The following is an 18,483-nucleotide window of genomic DNA, read 5'->3' as shown; positions in this document are numbered from 1 at the left end:
AATACTCCCTCTTTGCTGCTCGTATTTGCTCTTTCACTTCCCCTCTGAACCTTCTATCTTCAGCCTGATAAACCGTGTTTTATACCTGACACCTATCATAAGCACACATATTTATCTTAATTTCTACCTCCTTTGTCATTCAGGATTTATTTGCCTTAGCTTTCTCTTTTAAGGGAATATACCTTGATTCTGTCTAAACCATCTTTTCTTTGAAGGAAGCCTGTTGTTCAGCTACCAAGAACAAAATTTGCCTTCGACTCATGTTAAAATATGATGAAAACAGCCTTGTTTTTCTTAAGGCTATTAATATGCACAAGTAAAGTGTGTTGGATGGCTGCTAATAACATTTTGCTTCATTTGAATTGCATAACAGCTACTAAGAGGTGTTTTACCCCACATGCCACCAGTGAACAACTGGTGCCCTGAAATCCAGGTTTGTGATATAAACTGATGAAAAGTGCTGACGCCATTAGCATATTGGTCACAGTTATGGAGTGCTGTATAAGTATATTTACCTAAAGGGCATAGATAGAACAGTACAGTAGGTTAATGAGCATCTAAAATAGACCATTTAACATTGGCCTTGCCAATTTTTATTTTGTGATCTTTTGCCTGCTCTGACTTCATGGAATTCATATTTTTCAGTTGTGCATAACTAATTAGTTGTGTTTGTACTTAATATATACATTTTTTTTCTTAATTCTATATTGGAGAGATTTAAAGAAAACTTGCGTGTTATATAGCATCTTTCACAGCCTAAGGATGTCCCAAATCACTTTACAGCCAATTTAGTATGTTTTGAACCATAGTTACTGGAGGAATTGTGGTAACCAGTGTGCACACAGCAAGCTCCCACAGACAGCAATATGATAACCAAGCAATTTGCTTCAGTAATGTTTATTGAGGAATAAATATTGACCAAGACACCAGAGATAACTCCCCAGCTCCCCTTCAAAATAGTGCCACAGTATCTTTTACATTCGTCGGAGAACAGGTGGGGCCTTGCTTAATGTCTCATCACTAAGCTGGCACCTCTTTCAGTACATACTGGAGTGTAAGATTTTTGTGTTCAAGTCTCTGAAGTGGGACTTGAACCCACAACTTTCTAACTTAAGCGTGTGTGCCACTGGCTTGAGCTAGGGCTGACACAGAATAGACACAATTTCTCTCAAGTTCTCCCAAAAGAAGTCCCATTTGTATGTAGGCAAATGCGTACACATAAAGGTATGTTGTGTCTCTAAGCTGTGGTTGGAAGAAAGGAGGCTGATAGCCCAGCACCAGCATGTGGGTATTATGGATTGTAAGATTATACTTGTGCAAGTGGCACAAAATCTACTAAGATGGTTGGGACTCAACATGTAGCTATGGGAATTTAACTGTGGGCAGCATTCGATTGTGACCAAAATTTAATTAAACATGAGCCTGAATAAGGGCACTTTGCAGCCACCTGTGAAGTTTACGCACCGCATTGCTTAAAGATGAACCAGCATTTCAGGAATATGAAATCTCTACACTGTTGGTCTCAGTGTTATTTTGAACAAAGGTGAATATTTGAGCTGAAGTTGGGGCAAAGCTAAGAGTGACCGGCCATTGTTATCTGTCATTGTATTGTGATCTGAACCCCAGAAGTATTAACCCTGCAGTCATGTGACCAAAACTAGCTATCAGGGACTGCTGTTTAAAAATACCCCGAACAAAGCAAATCCAGGAGATAAGCGTCAAAGAGCTGAACCATCATAGCTGAAAGTCTCTTAATGCAGCCAAAGTACTGTACATATTGCAGCTTCAAAATTTACCTGAGAACCCATCTCCTGGCTATTTGTGTACAATAGGCTTTGCAGCTTCATGAGAATCCATTGTTTCCAAAAGATCTTGACTCCAACTGAACTATCAACTCAACTAAGAAGACATCAAGCTGTGGATACTGAGCTATAAATTCCATTTTTATAATTATGGCTTTAACTTCATCTGTATCTAATCTTTGTCTGTGTGATGGTGTGAATGAGACGGGTCATTGAGACATTGCATTTTAAGCATCCGGGGCAAGTGTGCGATGATAACCTGGTTTATTTTTTTAAATTACGAAAAAGCTTGCTGCTGGAATTTATTTTAAATAAGGAAAAATCACTAAGGGCGAGGAAATACATACAGCTCACATTGCAAATATCCTGATTATGGACTGGAAGGGACCACACGTTCTGACCATAACAAGTTAATGGATTGACCTGCTATTCACCTTGCCCTTGCTCAAAACTATTGTTGAAACTTGTCCAACAGCCAAATAGTGTCTGCCCTACAGGGAATGGAGCAAAGCCGAAGTGCGGGAGAGAAACGGGGTTTTTTGGGTTCCAGGTTGCCACAAAATGGGGACTGTGGCAGACAGTTCACAGAACTCATGGAATTTTAGATGAATCCAGACAGCCTGGCTCTTGAGATTTGAGAGACTGACCTATCAGTTGAAATTTTCTTTCCACTGAGGTTGATAACATTGCAAGACAGGACTCTAATAAATTAGACTGATCTAAACTGGATCCACAGTGGGAAATTGTTGGCATTTCTGTATTATAGTTTGAATGCATTCTGGAGGGTCCTTAGTCCTTGACGTTTGTCAACTTATGCCTGACTTCTGGAATTACATTCCCAAACCTCTCCACCTCTTTAAAACGCTCCTTAAAAACCCCTTAATCTCAATACGTAACTTGAGGTCACGTTTTGTCTAATGCTCCTGTTAAACACCTGGGAAGTTCTATTATGTTAAAGGTAAATGTAAATGTAAGCTCTCTCAACTTAGGTTGTGTGTGCCTACAAGGGCATCCCAGACAACTTAAAAAACCCACTTGAGGATTTCTGTGGCTTAGTTTGGAGATAGTTAAATGTGGTGAGTTCTTAGGCAAGGCTGAGAAAATGAACAAAAATCTCACTGCATGTAGATTCTTGAATTGGTAAACAGCATGGCTGATCACAAGTGGTATAATCTCTGCCATGCTACTAAATCCCAGCAGTGCAATTTGTAAACTGGTGAATTTAATGGTAATTCTGGAAGACTATTAATCAACCCATTTTCAGTTTGTTTGAATGGATCAGAAATTCAATATTTCAGATCTAAAAAGCAGAGCATCTTGCTGCTAAAACCATTCGGGCTAAGTAGACAACTGTAAATTTCACCATCCTATAAATGAGCATACCATTTAGTTAATCAAAAGAAAATTGGAAGGCAACCCCACTTATGAATGGAATGCCCATCAGTAGCTTTCTCTAACTTATGCATTTTCGTAGTGTGTGGAAATCTGTTAAAACTTTTTTAAAACTTGTACTTTAGTTTTCTATACATAGATGGCCATGGATGAAGTTCCTTAAATAATTTACTGGTTAGATCACTGAAAATTTGCAAACTGACTCCCTTTAGTAGGCCCCATCAATGGACTGGACTGAACTACTCATGCAAGACACTTTCCCTAACGGCAGTGCTGTGGGATCATATTACTGCTATATCCGATCTGCTAGTGCTGATGTAACCATCAGCAGACAGGATTGCTACACAGGGTACAGTGTTACAATATTTCCAAGCATCGTGGATGGCTGCTAACTTGTTTATATTGACGGTGTTTATTTAAGATTAACCGCTTTCCTGAGGCACTATGGAAAATCTTTACATGACCTATACCGAGGTTTTCCAAGTTTAAGTACCAAAGCGTTTGTAGTATACCAACTGCTTTAATTTACATTTTAAAAAAAAGTTGGCATTCACAAATTATAAGAAATCACCTACATAGGATGGATCAGGACCATAATAGATGAGTCTGTGCATTTTCCCATGTGGTTTTTGTTCTGGAAGCTTCCATATGCTTTCTTTGAACAGAATTTGACAGCTTGCCAAGAGCATGTTTGCATAATGTTTCCCATGCTAATGTTCTTCCAAGAAGTTGGAAGCAACCAAGAGGCCACCATAATATTTAAAGAAAATAAATAGCACTTTTCACACCCTCAGGACATTGAAGAATGTTGTTGCCAGTAACTGACTTGAAGTGTCACTGTGTAGAAAAGTGTCAGCTGTGTTTTGCATAGCAAGGTACCACAGACAGCACAAAATAAATTGCTAGTTAATGTTAATGTTTGTTGAGGGTTAAATGTTGGCGGTGGCACCAAGGCAGTGCTCTGTCCTTATTAAATGTTGCCACTAACTTTTATATCCTCCGGAACAGGCAAACTGTTCAGCATCCCACATGAAAGAGACATGCTGATATTGTCAATTTCCACCTATTTGCAATATTTTCTGAATCAGGATCACTATAGAGGAGGAGATCCATCAAATTAGAGCTGGCAATGAGGCATTAGGCAAATATGTCAAAGCATCACTGATTTGTGGATTACAGACTGCATTACCTTGACTAATTGAAAAATACCATGGAAAGTTAACGTTCACTGCTTCCGTATGTTGGTTACTGATGTGGCCTGAACGTGTACAGTTTCTCTTAACACCATTTCAGAACCTGCAGCATGGAGCAATAGATTATCTTTATTGAATCGTTGATTTTGATTTGACAGTTCTCTCACCTTAACTGCCCAGGGTTGTCAGAGAATGATCTTTCATCCTGTACAACTTCCATAATCCATTCCTTTTTTGAATTTGAACTCATGAATGTTAACTTACATGTTGTCTTTCACTAAATATAGTAAATGTAGTACAACTTCCATTTTGAAACATTCCTTTAATGTCATATCAAAAGTGAATTTGAGCCATTGGTACATGTCAACAATTCTGTCTCTTTACTGCTGCACCTGCCATAATTTGAGACTTGCACATACAGTGGGAGAAGTGTCACAGTGCCTAATTCTTAAAAAGGATATCCTTAAAGGAATAGTATAAGTGGTTTCCCCCTAAATATTAACTTACTGATATGTTTTGTACAGGCAAGTGGTATATAATAGATGTGAATAATTATCCTGTGGTTATGTGGAGAGCTATTACATGATCTCTCTTGTTGCAATTGAACATCCATAAGTTTAGATATTTAATAAAGATTGTCATTTTGTTTTCATTTAGTTCAGTCTAAACCCAACATGTCAACTGTACAGACTGTCACACAGACACCTGTGCCGGCGTTGGCACCAGCACAGACGCAGCAGCCGCCACCCCAGCGGGCGCCTCAGGCATCTCAGCCACCGCCGCCACAGCCGCAGCTTCCTTCTGTATCGGTTCCAGCACCCACGCCTCAGTCATTTCCTCCTGCGACTCCTGACCTGATTGTCCAGCCACCGACAACGACCGTGTCGCCTCATACATCGGCTCCCCCAATGCCGACCCTTACGCCAACGACGGTGATGACAACAGCATCACAGCCTTCAAAGGTAGATAACCTTCCAGTAGCTTTTCTGCTGGTATTATTCCCTCTGTTCTTCTCTCTTTCGAGCTTGAATCTTCTGGGTCCCAACATATAGAGAAGTCAATGCAGCCTTTTGATAAATATCCACAGCAAATTCCCAATGCTTATATAAAGTGTGGTGGAGTATTTCTCGAGTGGTGGACCAGCTGCTAGTTAAAAACTGACTTAAGCCGCGGACTTTGCTGAGGTGTTTTTGTAGTATTCCCAATTGCCCACACTGGAACACTAACTGATGTGTAATTCATTAGCGCTCTGGACTGGATATTGAGTTGAATGAGAAGGTCTGGTTAAAATGAGAGCACCAAAAAGAAATTAAGGCCGAAGTGCTTGGTTAAGCCAGAGTGTATTGTGAAATAATTCTGAGCAATTTTCCCAGAGCATTGAATTCTCCAAAGTCGTGTCATTTGTGCTTCAAGTTCCTTTTGCTGTATCTGGCCTAGCAGCGCAGCATTTGAAACAGTTGGTGAAAATTGTGTGCTTTCAAGACTAACTGTGTCTGAGGATGCATGCCTCCAGGTATGGTTGTGGTTTTCATGTGCTCTTGGCTGTGTTGTGCTTTTAACTCGGATCAAAAATTGACTCAAGTCACCCTAAGCAGAGAGAATTTGGGAGCTTTCAATTTTGAGGGAAAAGAGGAATGTTTTGAAGTCGCAAGGATAAATATATTAATTTCTTCCCTGTCCATTTCCCATATATATTATTAAGTTAATACTGCCTACTACTGCATACTTGGGACCTAATATGCACTCTTCTCTTTCTCTTCAAGCATAAAAAGGGTGTGAAAAGGAAAGCTGATACTACAACTCCAACAACCAATGTTGCAGTGAAGAGTCGAGAGTCTTCTCCATTAATGACTGAACCCAAACCTGCAAAGATCCCATCTCGAAGTGGCAGACCTCCAAAACCTGCTAAGAAAGAAATGCCAGACTCCCAGCAGCAACATCTAGAGAAGGGTGGGGGTGGAGGTGGTGGGGTTGTAGGTAGTGGCGGTGGCGGTGGCGGTGGTGGGGTTGTGGTTGGCAGTGGAAAAGTTTCGGAACAGTTGAAGTACTGCACTGGCATTCTTAAGGAAATGTTCGCCAAGAAGCACGCAGCCTATGCCTGGCCCTTCTACAAACCTGTGGACGTAGAAGCCTTGGGACTGCACGATTATCACGACATTATTAAACACCCCATGGATCTCAGTACTATTAAAGTAAGCCAATACCTTACAGTCTCTTGTAGCTGTAACTTTAGAGCTTGGATTGTGAAGCACCGTTGAATCTGTTCTGTGTTGATCCTATGAGGCCTGCTATATCTCACTGGTTCTTTAACAAAGTACTTGAGAAATACCATGAGTGACATTTTATATCATACGCCTCAGGACGTTATACAGGCGCAGTCCCAAGCAAAGCCGTTTTAAATTGCACGGGATGACGCCTTGATGTATCTTGCAATACACTGGTTCCTAGAGTGCATGTATACAGTCTGTACAAAGACCAAATTGGACCCAGAAGGGTTTTGAATCCCTGCTGCATTTTGGAGTTGACGTCAGCTGGTCTGAGGTCCTGTTCAGGTTATTAAAAGAATGCTTAGAATTATTTTCTTAGTGCTTTATATTGGTCAACAAAGGTTTATAAATACAAGCAGATCTAAATACTACTTGAATAATCATAATATGATCTAGGTAAAATTGAAGAGAATAAGAATTTAAAGCAAAAAAAGAACTGCAGACTATTTGGTAATCACCCAAGCCAAGAGCTCCATTGTCTAATAGGAAAGATAACCAGGTTAACCCTATTCACCCGTGCTTGCGATCTCTGTTTGCAAAAGAGACAATTAATCAGGAAAAGAATTAAGTTGCGTATTTCAGTAAATTATATACATTGTATAAAGTGCCTTATCAAGTACTCCAAACCCCTGTTGACCCTAAATCTACTTCCAAAGTTCAATTCATCGTGGATATTAAATTTGTATTTCAAGTTTGTCCACAAAACAAATTAAGTCACGAGGTGATTTACTCTTGGTTTCCCATCCTAATTCTTTTTTTAACAAAACAGGAATTTCCTTCCAATTAAACAAGAGTGCTTATAAAGAGAATACTGAACGGACGACTGCTGTGTGGGTTTTATTTCGACTCGTGAGGTTGATTGCAACTGGTCGCTTCGTAATCAGCCTGGTTTGTGAAGCAGAAAACTATAGTGCGTGATATTGTCTAAGGTTAAATGATGAGCTGCATCTGACATTGTATTCATGTGTGCTTATAAATGACAATCCTACAATGATGACCTTAAGTCTAGCCTTGGCCCTGATTCCAAATAAATGTTGATTAACTGATTTAGAAATGGCAGGTGTTTAGGATGAAAAATATGTGACGAATCTGAAGTTTTTAAGGTTACAAACCAACTTTATTAAGTGAACCCTTTGGTGTTCAAAATCAAGATATACAATATAGTTTAATCCCAGTACTACCCACTAGGTTTGTTTTGGAAAATCAGACTTGTGAAAATCTATAGCAAGCTTGCAGTAGCTGGGTTAGTACAGCATGTTATTTACAACTTGATAAATGTAATGTATACTTCCTCCCCCTTTATTAAAGAGCTTAGACATTCTTTTACATAGGTTGATTTGAGGTTATGAAGCATTAACTTACTGACAGATTGGTATCTGAACCTAATGCATATTTCCTTTTGATGTGTGTGTATTTGGAGCACTGAACTTGAATGTCAGTGCATGGCTTTATTGAGCACAGGGCACCAGCTTAATTTATTCTCCACTGGTTGAATTTATTTTACGGTGCTCTTGATTCTATAGAGTTCCAAATCTTGGGTGTTCTGCTGAGGTGAAGTACTAGTTTGAGGCCAAGCATCTTTGCTATGGTGATTGGATGAGATAACTGGTCTTCATGACTCTCTAGGAGGTGCATGGGCCGGCGAGTCAAAGAACTGGAAAATAATTGGAATTAGTGGGGGGGAAAATGAGCAAAATTAAGGAGAGCCTGAAGGTTGCACTTGATTTCAGTGGCAAATAACTTAATGGATACTCAGCGGAGGCATGAAATTCCATTGTACTACTTTCATTAAGAATTATGATTCTATGTTAAAACATCCACTGATGCACATGTGTTGTTTTCACAAAAGAGGAGGATGCTGTGATGCTGCTAATGTCACAGGAAAGGAGGAGGTAATAGACAAATTGGTTAAGGTAAAAATAGATAACTAGGAGGTCCTTAAGGTTGGCAGGAAGGAAGTCCAAGGAGAAGTGATATAAATTAAAGTGTTAAATGTGGTGAAGGAACAGAGAAACTTGGAGGCTTGTGTACAGAAATCTTTGAGGAAGGCTGAATAAGTTAATGAGGCTTTTGAAAAAAAAAAATGCGTCTCGGATTCCTGACTTCATAAATAGAGGAATTGAGTACGAAAGCAAGGAATTTGTGCTAAATCTTTATATATTATTGATAAGGTCTCAGTCTTAGTGTTGTGTGCAATCCTGGGCACCTCACTTTAGGACAGATGTCAAATCTCTACTGCATCCTCCAAGAACTTATCAGAATTGTATCAGGAATGAGGGGCTTCATTTATGTGGAGACACCAGAGGGGTTGTTCTTGGAGCAGAGATGGCTGAAGGCGATTTAATAGACATTTGAAATCATGAATGCTTTTGACAACAGTAAATGAGAAATCGTTTCTACTGGCAGAATGTGCAGTAATCAGAGAACATAGGTTTAAGGTAATTTGCAAAAGATCTAAAGGTTAGATATTTTTATGCAAAATGCTTTATCTGGAGTGTGTTGTCTGAAATGGTGGTGGAAGCAAATTCAATAGTAACTTCCAAATAAATATTTGGAAGATGAGAAAATTGCAAGGCAGCAGGGAAAGAGTTGTGGAATGGGGCTAAATAGATAGCTCTTTCAAAGAGCCAGCAGGTGTATGGTGGCTAAGTGGTCACCTTTGCATTTAGATTCTGTGCAACACCTAGCATCATACGCCTCCAAAAATGAATTTGGAACAGCATGGTCTGTGAATAGGAATTCGTTTTTGGGTCTGTTCCTGTAAGCTTTGGTAATGAATCACAACGTAAAATATATGTGCCAATGAATCCTGAGTTCAGAATCCCTTAAATTGTTCCATAAAACCAGCCATTGCAGCTTTCTGTCAGTGACACAGGTGACGGCAGAGTCAAAGTCAATATGGTACAGAAGGCGGTGATTCGGCCCCTCGACTTCGTGCTGGAGCAGGAAAACTGCCTTAACTCATTTGTATGTGTGTTTTAATGCTTGTGAAGCACTTGATGATATGAGGCATAAATTCATAGGAAAATATCCACTTGATTTCCCCAGCAGTGCAGTTGTCTAAGTAGCAAGCTTGGGGACGAAATGCGGTTTATGCTAACTGGAAAAAGTGGAATTAGGTGGATTTTGCTTATGTTTTTGAGGGCCATATTACATCCTGTAATTCCATCTGCTTATAATTAAGGACACCTATTCAGGTTGACTAACCAAGTCCAATTCTGTTTTCAACGTGTGGAAGTTTTACTGATGTCCCAGGGAGCAATTTCATGAGTTTTTTCCCCTGCAAGAGCAACAAATTTGGCAATGAGTATCACATTGGAATGCAATTCAATGCTCAAAGCAAATATCCCTGGAACCATGTGACTGTGAAACTAAATGCATTAGTTCTTAGGCTCTTCTATTTGTGACAGTGTTTGAAATAGTAAATTTTCAATAGTTCAACATGTTGAGAGTATATTTGATGGCAAGTGTTACTAGCTCCCTGTTCCCTTTCCAGTTACTCCCTTGCCACAGCTGAAGTAGTTATCCTTGGATCTACTAGTTGCCTACAGACTAAGATTTTGAGATTTTTTTTTAATACTAAGTATTTGTGTTTCTTGTTAACCCATTAGCCATCTGTGTGCTGCATATTTATGATCTTGGAGAAATTTGGGGAAAAAAATTCAGCTGTGTGTTCTGATCACCAAGCATATGGCTACCAGGGGTGTGGTGACTATAGATTGGTAACGTGATTTATTCCCCATGGTATTATCCCTGTCAATTAATTATTGAACAAAACCAATAGGCTGCAATATCACAAACAGCCACATAATTAATGGAGAAATGAACTATTACTGTATAAAATAAAACCTGAATCCCTGACACTCTTGGCCTGCCTTACTGGCATTGGTCTAGAGCTCCCTCAAACATGGAACAGTCTGATGGGTGAAGTGATTGCCAGCAGTAAGTGATTGTAACAAAGCTACAGGAACAGAATGTGAATAATATTGGTCTTTGAGATTGGAAGCTTCAATAAGATTTTAGAGGTAATGTGATTGCTAGCCAATGAGATTGCTGGAGAAGGTTGCTAACCATTGAAACTATTGCTATCATTAATTTAAAATGCACATGGTTGTTTGTCAATGAGACTGCTGAAAAGAGAGATACTGAACTTGTACTCATAAAACTCAAATCACCTATGAATAATTTAATGGTGGCGTGGTAACATTATCTGTACCATTACTGTTCTTTGGCAGGTTGTAAATTGTAACAGCTACCGTGCCAAACATAGCAAAAAGGATACCTCCATAGTTCTTGTCTCACTATGCTTTTTCCTTCCTTTCTCTTTCTTCTATTTGTCCTTAATGCATACCCTTTTGATGTTTCTCACCCTATCATAAGATTTGAGCCTTATCTCCTGTGTTGCAGAGAAATCCCAGTATAACCTTAAATGCATTGAGTGTAGTAGATGTTTTTCTCTGCTGCATTCTAGGTAAGAATCAATGATGGTAATATGGTTCTTCAGAGTTTGGTTTCATAAGATCATGTCAAGATTATGAACAATGGCATGAATACTTAACTCACTGAAAGTATGTTATACGCGGACATCAAAATGTGTATTTGTATTAATCAGGTGCATGTAATTGAAATGTAACTGGTCTTACTCCACAATTAAAATTATTTGCTTCGAATTATTTTCAAACTTGAGCATTGTGAGTTGAGGGCGCAAATTAACCACATGGAAATATGATGTCATTGCTGTCACAGAGACATGGTTGAGGGGCAGGATCAGCAGCTCAATATTCCAGGATAATAGGGTCTTCAGGTGAGACAGGGAAGGAGGTAAAAGACGAGGGGTTATCGCAATATTGATCAAGGAATCAATTACAGCAGTAAGGAGGGATAACATCTTAGGCTCTTCAAATGAAGCCATATGGGCAGAACTGAAAAACAAAAAAGGAGCAATCACATTGCTGGGAGTGTACTATAGGACCCCAAACAGTCAGAGAGAAATAGAAGAGCAGATATGTAGGCAAATTTCAGAGAAGTGTAAAAATAGTAGCGTACTAGTAGTGGGGGATTTCAACTTCCCCAACATTACCTGGGTTATTCATAGTGTGATAGGTTTAGAGGGAGTGGAATTCTTAAAATGCATCCAGAAGAGCTTTTTAAGCCAGTACGTAGAAGGTCCTATGAGAGAGGGGACGGTCCTGGACTTAATTTTAGAGAATGAAGTTGGGCAAGTGGTAGGGGGATCAGTGGGGGAGCATTTTGCAGATAGTGATCATAACTCTGTTAGATTCAAGGTTGTTATGGAAAAGGACAAAGATGGGCCAGAAATCAGAGTTCTAAATTGGGGGAAGGCCGATTTTAATAAGGTCAGATATGATTTGGCCAGAGTGGACTGGGAGCAGCTACTTTTAGGTAAATCTGCTTCAGAGCAGTGGGACTCATTCAAGAAGGAAATAGGGAGAGTACAGGGCCAACATATTCCAGTAAAGACAAAGGGTGGGACCAACAAATCCAGGGAACCTGGATGTCGAGGGATATACAAAATTGGATAAAGAGAAAAAGGGAGGCTTATGGCAGAGACTGAGGGCTCAAAACAGTGGAAGCCCTAGAGCTAGTATGTGTAGGGGGGACTTAAAAAGGAAATTAGAGCAAAAAGCATTGGCAGGTAAAATAAAGGAAAATCCAAAGTTATTTTACAAGTACATTGAGTAACAGGATAACTAGGGAAAGAGGGCCCATTAAGGACCATAGTGGTAATTTGTGTGTGGAGCCGGAAGATGTAGGTAGGGTTCTAAATTAATACTTTGTGTCGGTGTTCACAAGTGAGAGGGATGACGTGGATAGGGAAATCATGCAGAAGGACTATGATATAATTTAAGAAATTAGCATAGAAAAGGAGGAGGTTCTAAGTGTTCTGGCAGGCTTAAAAGTAGATAAATCTCTAGGCCTGGATGAAATGTTCCCAGGCTGTTGAGTGAGGCAAGGGAGGAAGTAGTAGGGGCACTGGCAATAATTTTCAATACCTCTCTGGCACGTCTCCTGTGGCCAGAGGACTGGAGGACAGCCAATGTGGTACTGCTATTCAAGAAGGGAGGAAGGGATAAACCAGGGAACTACAAGCCAGTCAGTCTAACCTCAGTGGTGGGGAAACTATTGGAAGCAATTCTGAGGGACAGAATTAATTTACACTTGGAGAGGCAGGGATTAATCAAGGACAGTCAGCATGGTTTTGTTAAGGGGAGGTCATGACTGACCAATTTGATTGAATTTTTCGAAGAGGTGACTAGGTGTGTAGATGAGGGCAATGCATTTGATGTAGTCTACTTGGACTTCAGCAAGACTTTTGATGAGGTCCCACATGGGTGACTGATAAAGGGAAGAGCCCATGGGATCCAAGGCAGTTTGGCAAATTGGATCCAGATTGGCTGAGTGGCAGGAAGCAGAGGGTGATGGTCGAGGGGTGTTTTTGTGACTGGATGCCTGTGTCCACTGGGGCTCCACAGGGATCAGTGTTGGGTCCCTTGCTGTTTGTGGTTTATATAAACAATTTAGACTTGAATATAGGAGGGTTGATCAGTAAGTTCGCGGATGACACAGAAATTGGTGGGGTGGTAAATAGTGAGGAGGATAGCCTTGGATTACAGGAGGATGTTACAGGGGCTGGTCAGATGGGCTGATCAGTGGCAAATGGAATTTAATTCGGATAAGTGTGAGGTGATGCACTTGGACAGGTCAAACAAGGCATGGGAATACACGATGAATGGTAGGACCCTGGGAAGTACCGAGGATCAGAGAGACCTTGGTGTGCATGTCCAGCGGTCTCTTAAGGTAGCGGGACAGGTAGATAAGGTGGTTCAGAAGGCATATGGGATACTTGCCTTTATTAGCCGAGGCATAGAATATAAGAGCAGGGAGGTTATGCTGGAACTGTATAAAACGCTGGTTAGGTCACAGCTAGAATATTGCGTGCAGTTCTGGAATCTGCATTATAGGGAAGATGTGATTGCACTAGAGAGAGTGCAGAGGAGATTTACCAGGATGTTGCCTGGGCTGGAGAGTTTTAGTTATGAGGAGAGATTGGATAGACTGGGCTTATTTTCCCTGGAGCAGAGGAGATTGAGGGGGGGGACATGATTGAGGTGTATAAGATTGAGGGGCGTAGACAGGAAGGAACTTTTCCCCATGATGGAGGGATCAATAACCACGGGGCATAGATTTAAGGTAAGGGGCAGGAGGTTTAGAGGGGATGCGAGGAAGAATTTTTTCACCCAGAGGGTGGTGGGAATCTGGAACTCACTGCCTGAAAGGATGGTAGAGGCAGAAACCCTAAACATTTACGTAGTATTTGGGGATGTGCACTTGCGATGCCATGGCATACAAGGCTATGGGCCCAGTGCTGGAAAATGGGATTAGAATAGTTAGGTACTTGTTTACCGGTGCAGACTCGGGCCTTTTGCTGTGTTGTTGACACCACAGAAAATCTGCCATTTCGTTCAGTATCGTAAGTTGCAAGTCTTAAAGCTGCAACTTACATTATAGTATTATCACTAGTCTAGCTTGTAGCTCTAGTTTGATTATATGGAATGATTTTCTTACTGGGCTAGTGTGAGAATGAGTTTATCCAGCGTCATTATAGTGTTAGACAACTTTCACTGAGTTGATTTTGAAAAATGTTTTAATGGTGAGCCAGCCCATTTTGCAGCCTAGAAGCTTCAAGTTTGAAAGAAATACAAATGTTTGTCATTTACAGCTGTTTTACAAAGACAGTAAATATTTTGGGATATTTCTTGGGGATGCTTTTATTTCTGATCTTTGATCCCATTTCAGTGTTTTTGGCTCTTTCTCCTGACTGCCTCTCCACTTGATTATTCTGACCCTATTTGTGATGTCCCTGCTTTCAATGCTCCTCCCTTGTCAGGTACTTTTGGCTTTGTGGTGATCAAAATGGCAATGTTGCTGTATCATTTAAACCTTGTGTGGGATCAGAAGACTGGTGAATTGAAAAGGGAGACATTAAAAAGGATTTCTTAACGATAACTGAATTAATAACATTCCTTGCGTATTTTCATATTTTCATTTACATGATCTGAACCCACTGTAGAAAGTAAGGGTTAAATTCTGAAACTGGTTAATTTCAGGAGCAGTTACTTGGACCTTGGAGAAACCTGGAAAAAGTTCTCAAATCATATAATCCAGAAGCCATTCGACCCATTACTCCTGTGCTGCCTCTTTGTAAAACGCATTAATCTGTTACAGTTTGAAGGTGATGCTAATAGCCTCATCCATGTGGAGAATGTAGAAATGCCTGGAGTACAATAGATGTACAGACCAGCTGTGAGGCCAGATAGAGGAATTGTACAGAAATGAAATAAAACTTGGGAGAGGGTTTTAAATGGCATCATAAACTGTAAAGCTTCAGGATGCGAGAGATCCAACAAGAACAGAGGAAAGTTTATGATTCAGGAATTTAAAAATGAGCAAGGAGGTGGTGCTAGGAAAGTAAATGTGTACAAGCCCTCACTGCAGCAGATGTAGGAATAAAAGACTGCAGTGTTTTGTTAACTTATGCTCTGTCATTTACCTATATTGATTCTGTGAGATGAGCCATTAGATTTTTTAGATTGCATTAGGCTTTACATTGGAGGCCAGGTCAGATTTTGTAGGTCCACAGTAGTTTTAGATTTTGAAATGTAGTCTGCTCATAAATGTGAGCTGGATTGATCGAATTTGCTTACAAAATCGTTCATGTTTACATGTTAATTTTCTGTTAGGTCCCAATGTTGCAGCCTGTGTCTCTTAGCTCAATTAGAAACAAACAATCCATTCCTAAAGGTATTTCATTTCCTAAATGTATTTTTTAACATTATTTGTTATCTATATATAAATAAAATGTTGCTTTGGGCAATCTTAGTGGCTAGTAATGTCATAGCCGTCCCAAATATTACTCTATCAATCTCGTTGGCCAATGATGACATAATTGTTACTTTCTAGAGGTCCTGTTGGCTCATCGTGACTATTTCACAAGCTCTGTGTGCCTCTGCATGTTCAATAGTTCAGTGCCTACATTGATAACTGTGTCCAATTGCTCATAAATACAAACTAGATGTAATGTGGGTCTATAATGGAATATGTGTTCTTGTAAGCCCACCTTCTGTGCTGGGAATTTCTACTTTCCGGAGTTAAGACTGCTATTACATCACTTCTCTAATTTGCTGTGTGCAAATTGGCTGCCTCATTTATTGTATTACAACAATGACTACGTTTTAACAGTTTTTAATTGGTTGTAAAGTGCTTTGGGATATCCTGAGACCTGGAATGGTGCTCTTTCTTCTCTGGACTTGTTTTCCATTTGCCTTTTATGGAGGGAAAGGCAAACCATTATCAGGACTTGAGAACCAAGAAAGGGACATTGAAACAAACATTGAAAAGGGGGGTGGGAGCAGATATAGAATAGGTAAGTGTTTACAACTTCAGTCAGGGGGGGACCTGTATGTAGCACTGGGAGATGCATAAATATCATCTGTTCTCGTCCAGGTATTTAAAAAATTGAAAATTAATGTTCCATGCAACACTGCATTTATCAGATTATACCTGAAAGAGACAACTGGAAAGACCGTTTATTAGCATTTTAGGATCCATGTAGGTGTCATTAGAAAATATTGTTCTTCGTTTGGGAGTAGGTGGACGTAGGGGGTAGCAGTTTATGGAGCAGAATAGAATTTTATGTTGGGTGTGGGGGGAGGGGAAGGGACCATGGATCTAAAGCCTTTGTTCTGTGCTTAAATGCTGTTGAGGACGATGAAGCGCACTGGAGCAGTAAAATAGATGCATCGAAGTGAGAGCTTTACATAAATGATGAGCTTGCACTTGGCATGAACTTTGGGGAAAAGGAATTGCTGCTTAACATCTTTGGATGTGTTCTAGATATGCGAGTAGAGGGATATTGGATTATTATTGAGAGAATCTTGCTTTGCGTATTGCCTGCTGTTTATATAAAACTAATTTCTATAAAAAGGATTAGATTTTACATTTCAAATTAGAGCTATATTCTGAACTGAGGAATTCAATGCTTCTTAAAAGCCTTCAGAAAAAATAAATTGAGTCAGCAGCGAGCTGTTTTGTGCTATGTTGCCTCTGTCTGAAAGGATTCACTCAGACCACGTGGTTATTTTTGACATGGGGTTGCTCTAGAATTGTAGATCCTTGTTGGACAGTGATTCTAATACTCTTGGTATAATTGTTTGTCTCTAGTTGACCCAATTCTGGAGGGCTCCCCCTCTAGAGTTTTTTGTGGAGGCCTTTCGATTGGAATTAGTTCCCTAACCCCAACAGTTTTTAAAAAAGGCACTTACAATCATTTGGGAACTATTAGGTATTTTAATATGTTTTGTGAATCGCAAGCAACGAGTTTTGACATTGTCTTTCTGTTGTGCTTCTAGTCAAAAATGGACAACAGACAGTATGGTGATGCTCAAGAATTTGCAGCAGATGTTCGGTTGATGTTCTCCAATTGTTACAAATACAATCCCCCTGATCATGAGGTGGTAGCCATGGCAAGAAAACTGCAGGTTGGTATCTGGTTCTTAAAAGGGATATATTGCAATGAATTTTGTCCATTGGCCTGTAAAGCCTTCTGGTTTATCCCTCTTCATGTTTGCTGTTGAAATGTAAATTGCTTAAAGATAAATATGTGGTTTGGTGCAATGATGGTCACTCCAGTGATTCTTTGCAGTGAGTTCATGTTCTTGAGCTAAGATAAAATGCCCAAGGCTTTTACAGAATCGGCCTGGGCTCAGTGATCATGCTCTTGCTGCTGAGTCAGAAGGTTCATGATACAATCCAGAGACTTAAGCACATAATTCAGATTGACACTTGAGTGTCGTACTGACAGAGATTTCCATTGTTGGAGGTGCGATCTTTCAGATTATACACTGAGGATTCACCTGTCTGCTCAGTTGGATTTGAAACCTCACGTTTCTATTCAAAGAGAACTGGAGTTCCTGGCCAACTGTTTCTCCTCAACTAATACCATTCAAAAACCAATTAAATGATTGATCTTATTGCTGTGAGTGGGACATTGCTTTGTGCAAACTGCTGTTTTTGCCTACATTGCCTTTGGGAGATTCTGAGGATGTGAAAGGTGCTATGTAAATGTACTCTTCACACATTGAATCACTGTCAATAAAACTGGAAGTAATTATGTTGAATTACTAGCTGCTATTTATCAGGGGACAGTTAGAAGATGGTGTCCAGTTCTGGTTACCCTATATTGGAGCTGTGAAAAGGGAACAATGATGATTCAGTACCACGCTACCAAAGAAGTCATGAAGAATGATTCAAATTGTCTTAACTGAAACAAAAGGTTGAGGAATATTCTAATAGGTTATTAAAACCATGAAAGGGCAAATAGTGAAAGATTATTTCCACTGTTTTGCCAATTGGTGACAATTTTTAATTTTTCTTATTCATGTATGGGATGTGGGCATCGCTGGCAAGGCCATCATTTAATGCCCATCCCTAATTGCCCTCGAGAAGGTGGTGGTAAGCTGCCTCCCTAAACTGCAGGATTATTGTGAGAACTGAAAGAGAAATAAGAATTTTTCCGACTGAGGTTATTGGGATATGGAATATAGAAACTATAAAGTGAAGTGTATTTGAAAAGGAAGAATTTAAAATTATATAGGAAAGGGATAAGGGGAATGGGATTAGAACACGAGACCAGCTGAAGAGCAACCCACTGAAATGAGCACAATGCAATGAATGGCTTCCTTTCACTAATGCTCAAGTTAGTAAAGCTTAAAAGGGTGTTCCTCTTTTTATGCAATTTCCTCCACATAG

The 18,483-nt window shown here is 39.9% G+C and overlaps 1 protein-coding gene across 4 annotated transcripts in view; it reads left to right on the top strand.

The window, feature by feature from the left end:
• The window catches only part of LOC144668825 (bromodomain-containing protein 4-like), a 169,618-nt gene that overhangs the window by 83,922 nt on the left and 67,213 nt on the right, over window positions 1-18,483 (top strand). For 3 of the 4 annotated variants that reach the window (XM_078531218.1, XM_078531217.1, XM_078531219.1), the window contains exons 5-7: window positions 5,045-5,349; window positions 6,151-6,579; window positions 17,085-17,213. In XM_078531218.1, the coding sequence (XP_078387344.1) occupies window positions 5,045-5,349; window positions 6,151-6,579; window positions 17,085-17,213 (863 nt within the window). The remainder of the gene's footprint in view (window positions 1-5,044; window positions 5,350-6,150; window positions 6,580-17,084; window positions 17,214-18,483) is intronic. The other variant, XM_078531220.1, reaches the window with a different exon arrangement.

This window comes from Cetorhinus maximus, chromosome 28 (genome assembly GCF_964194155.1).
Source record: "Cetorhinus maximus chromosome 28, sCetMax3.hap1.1, whole genome shotgun sequence".
Taxonomy (NCBI): Eukaryota; Metazoa; Chordata; class Chondrichthyes; order Lamniformes; family Cetorhinidae; genus Cetorhinus; species Cetorhinus maximus.
The sequence above is the reverse complement of the archived record's forward strand: the minus strand, read 5'-3'. Positions and strand labels throughout refer to the sequence as shown.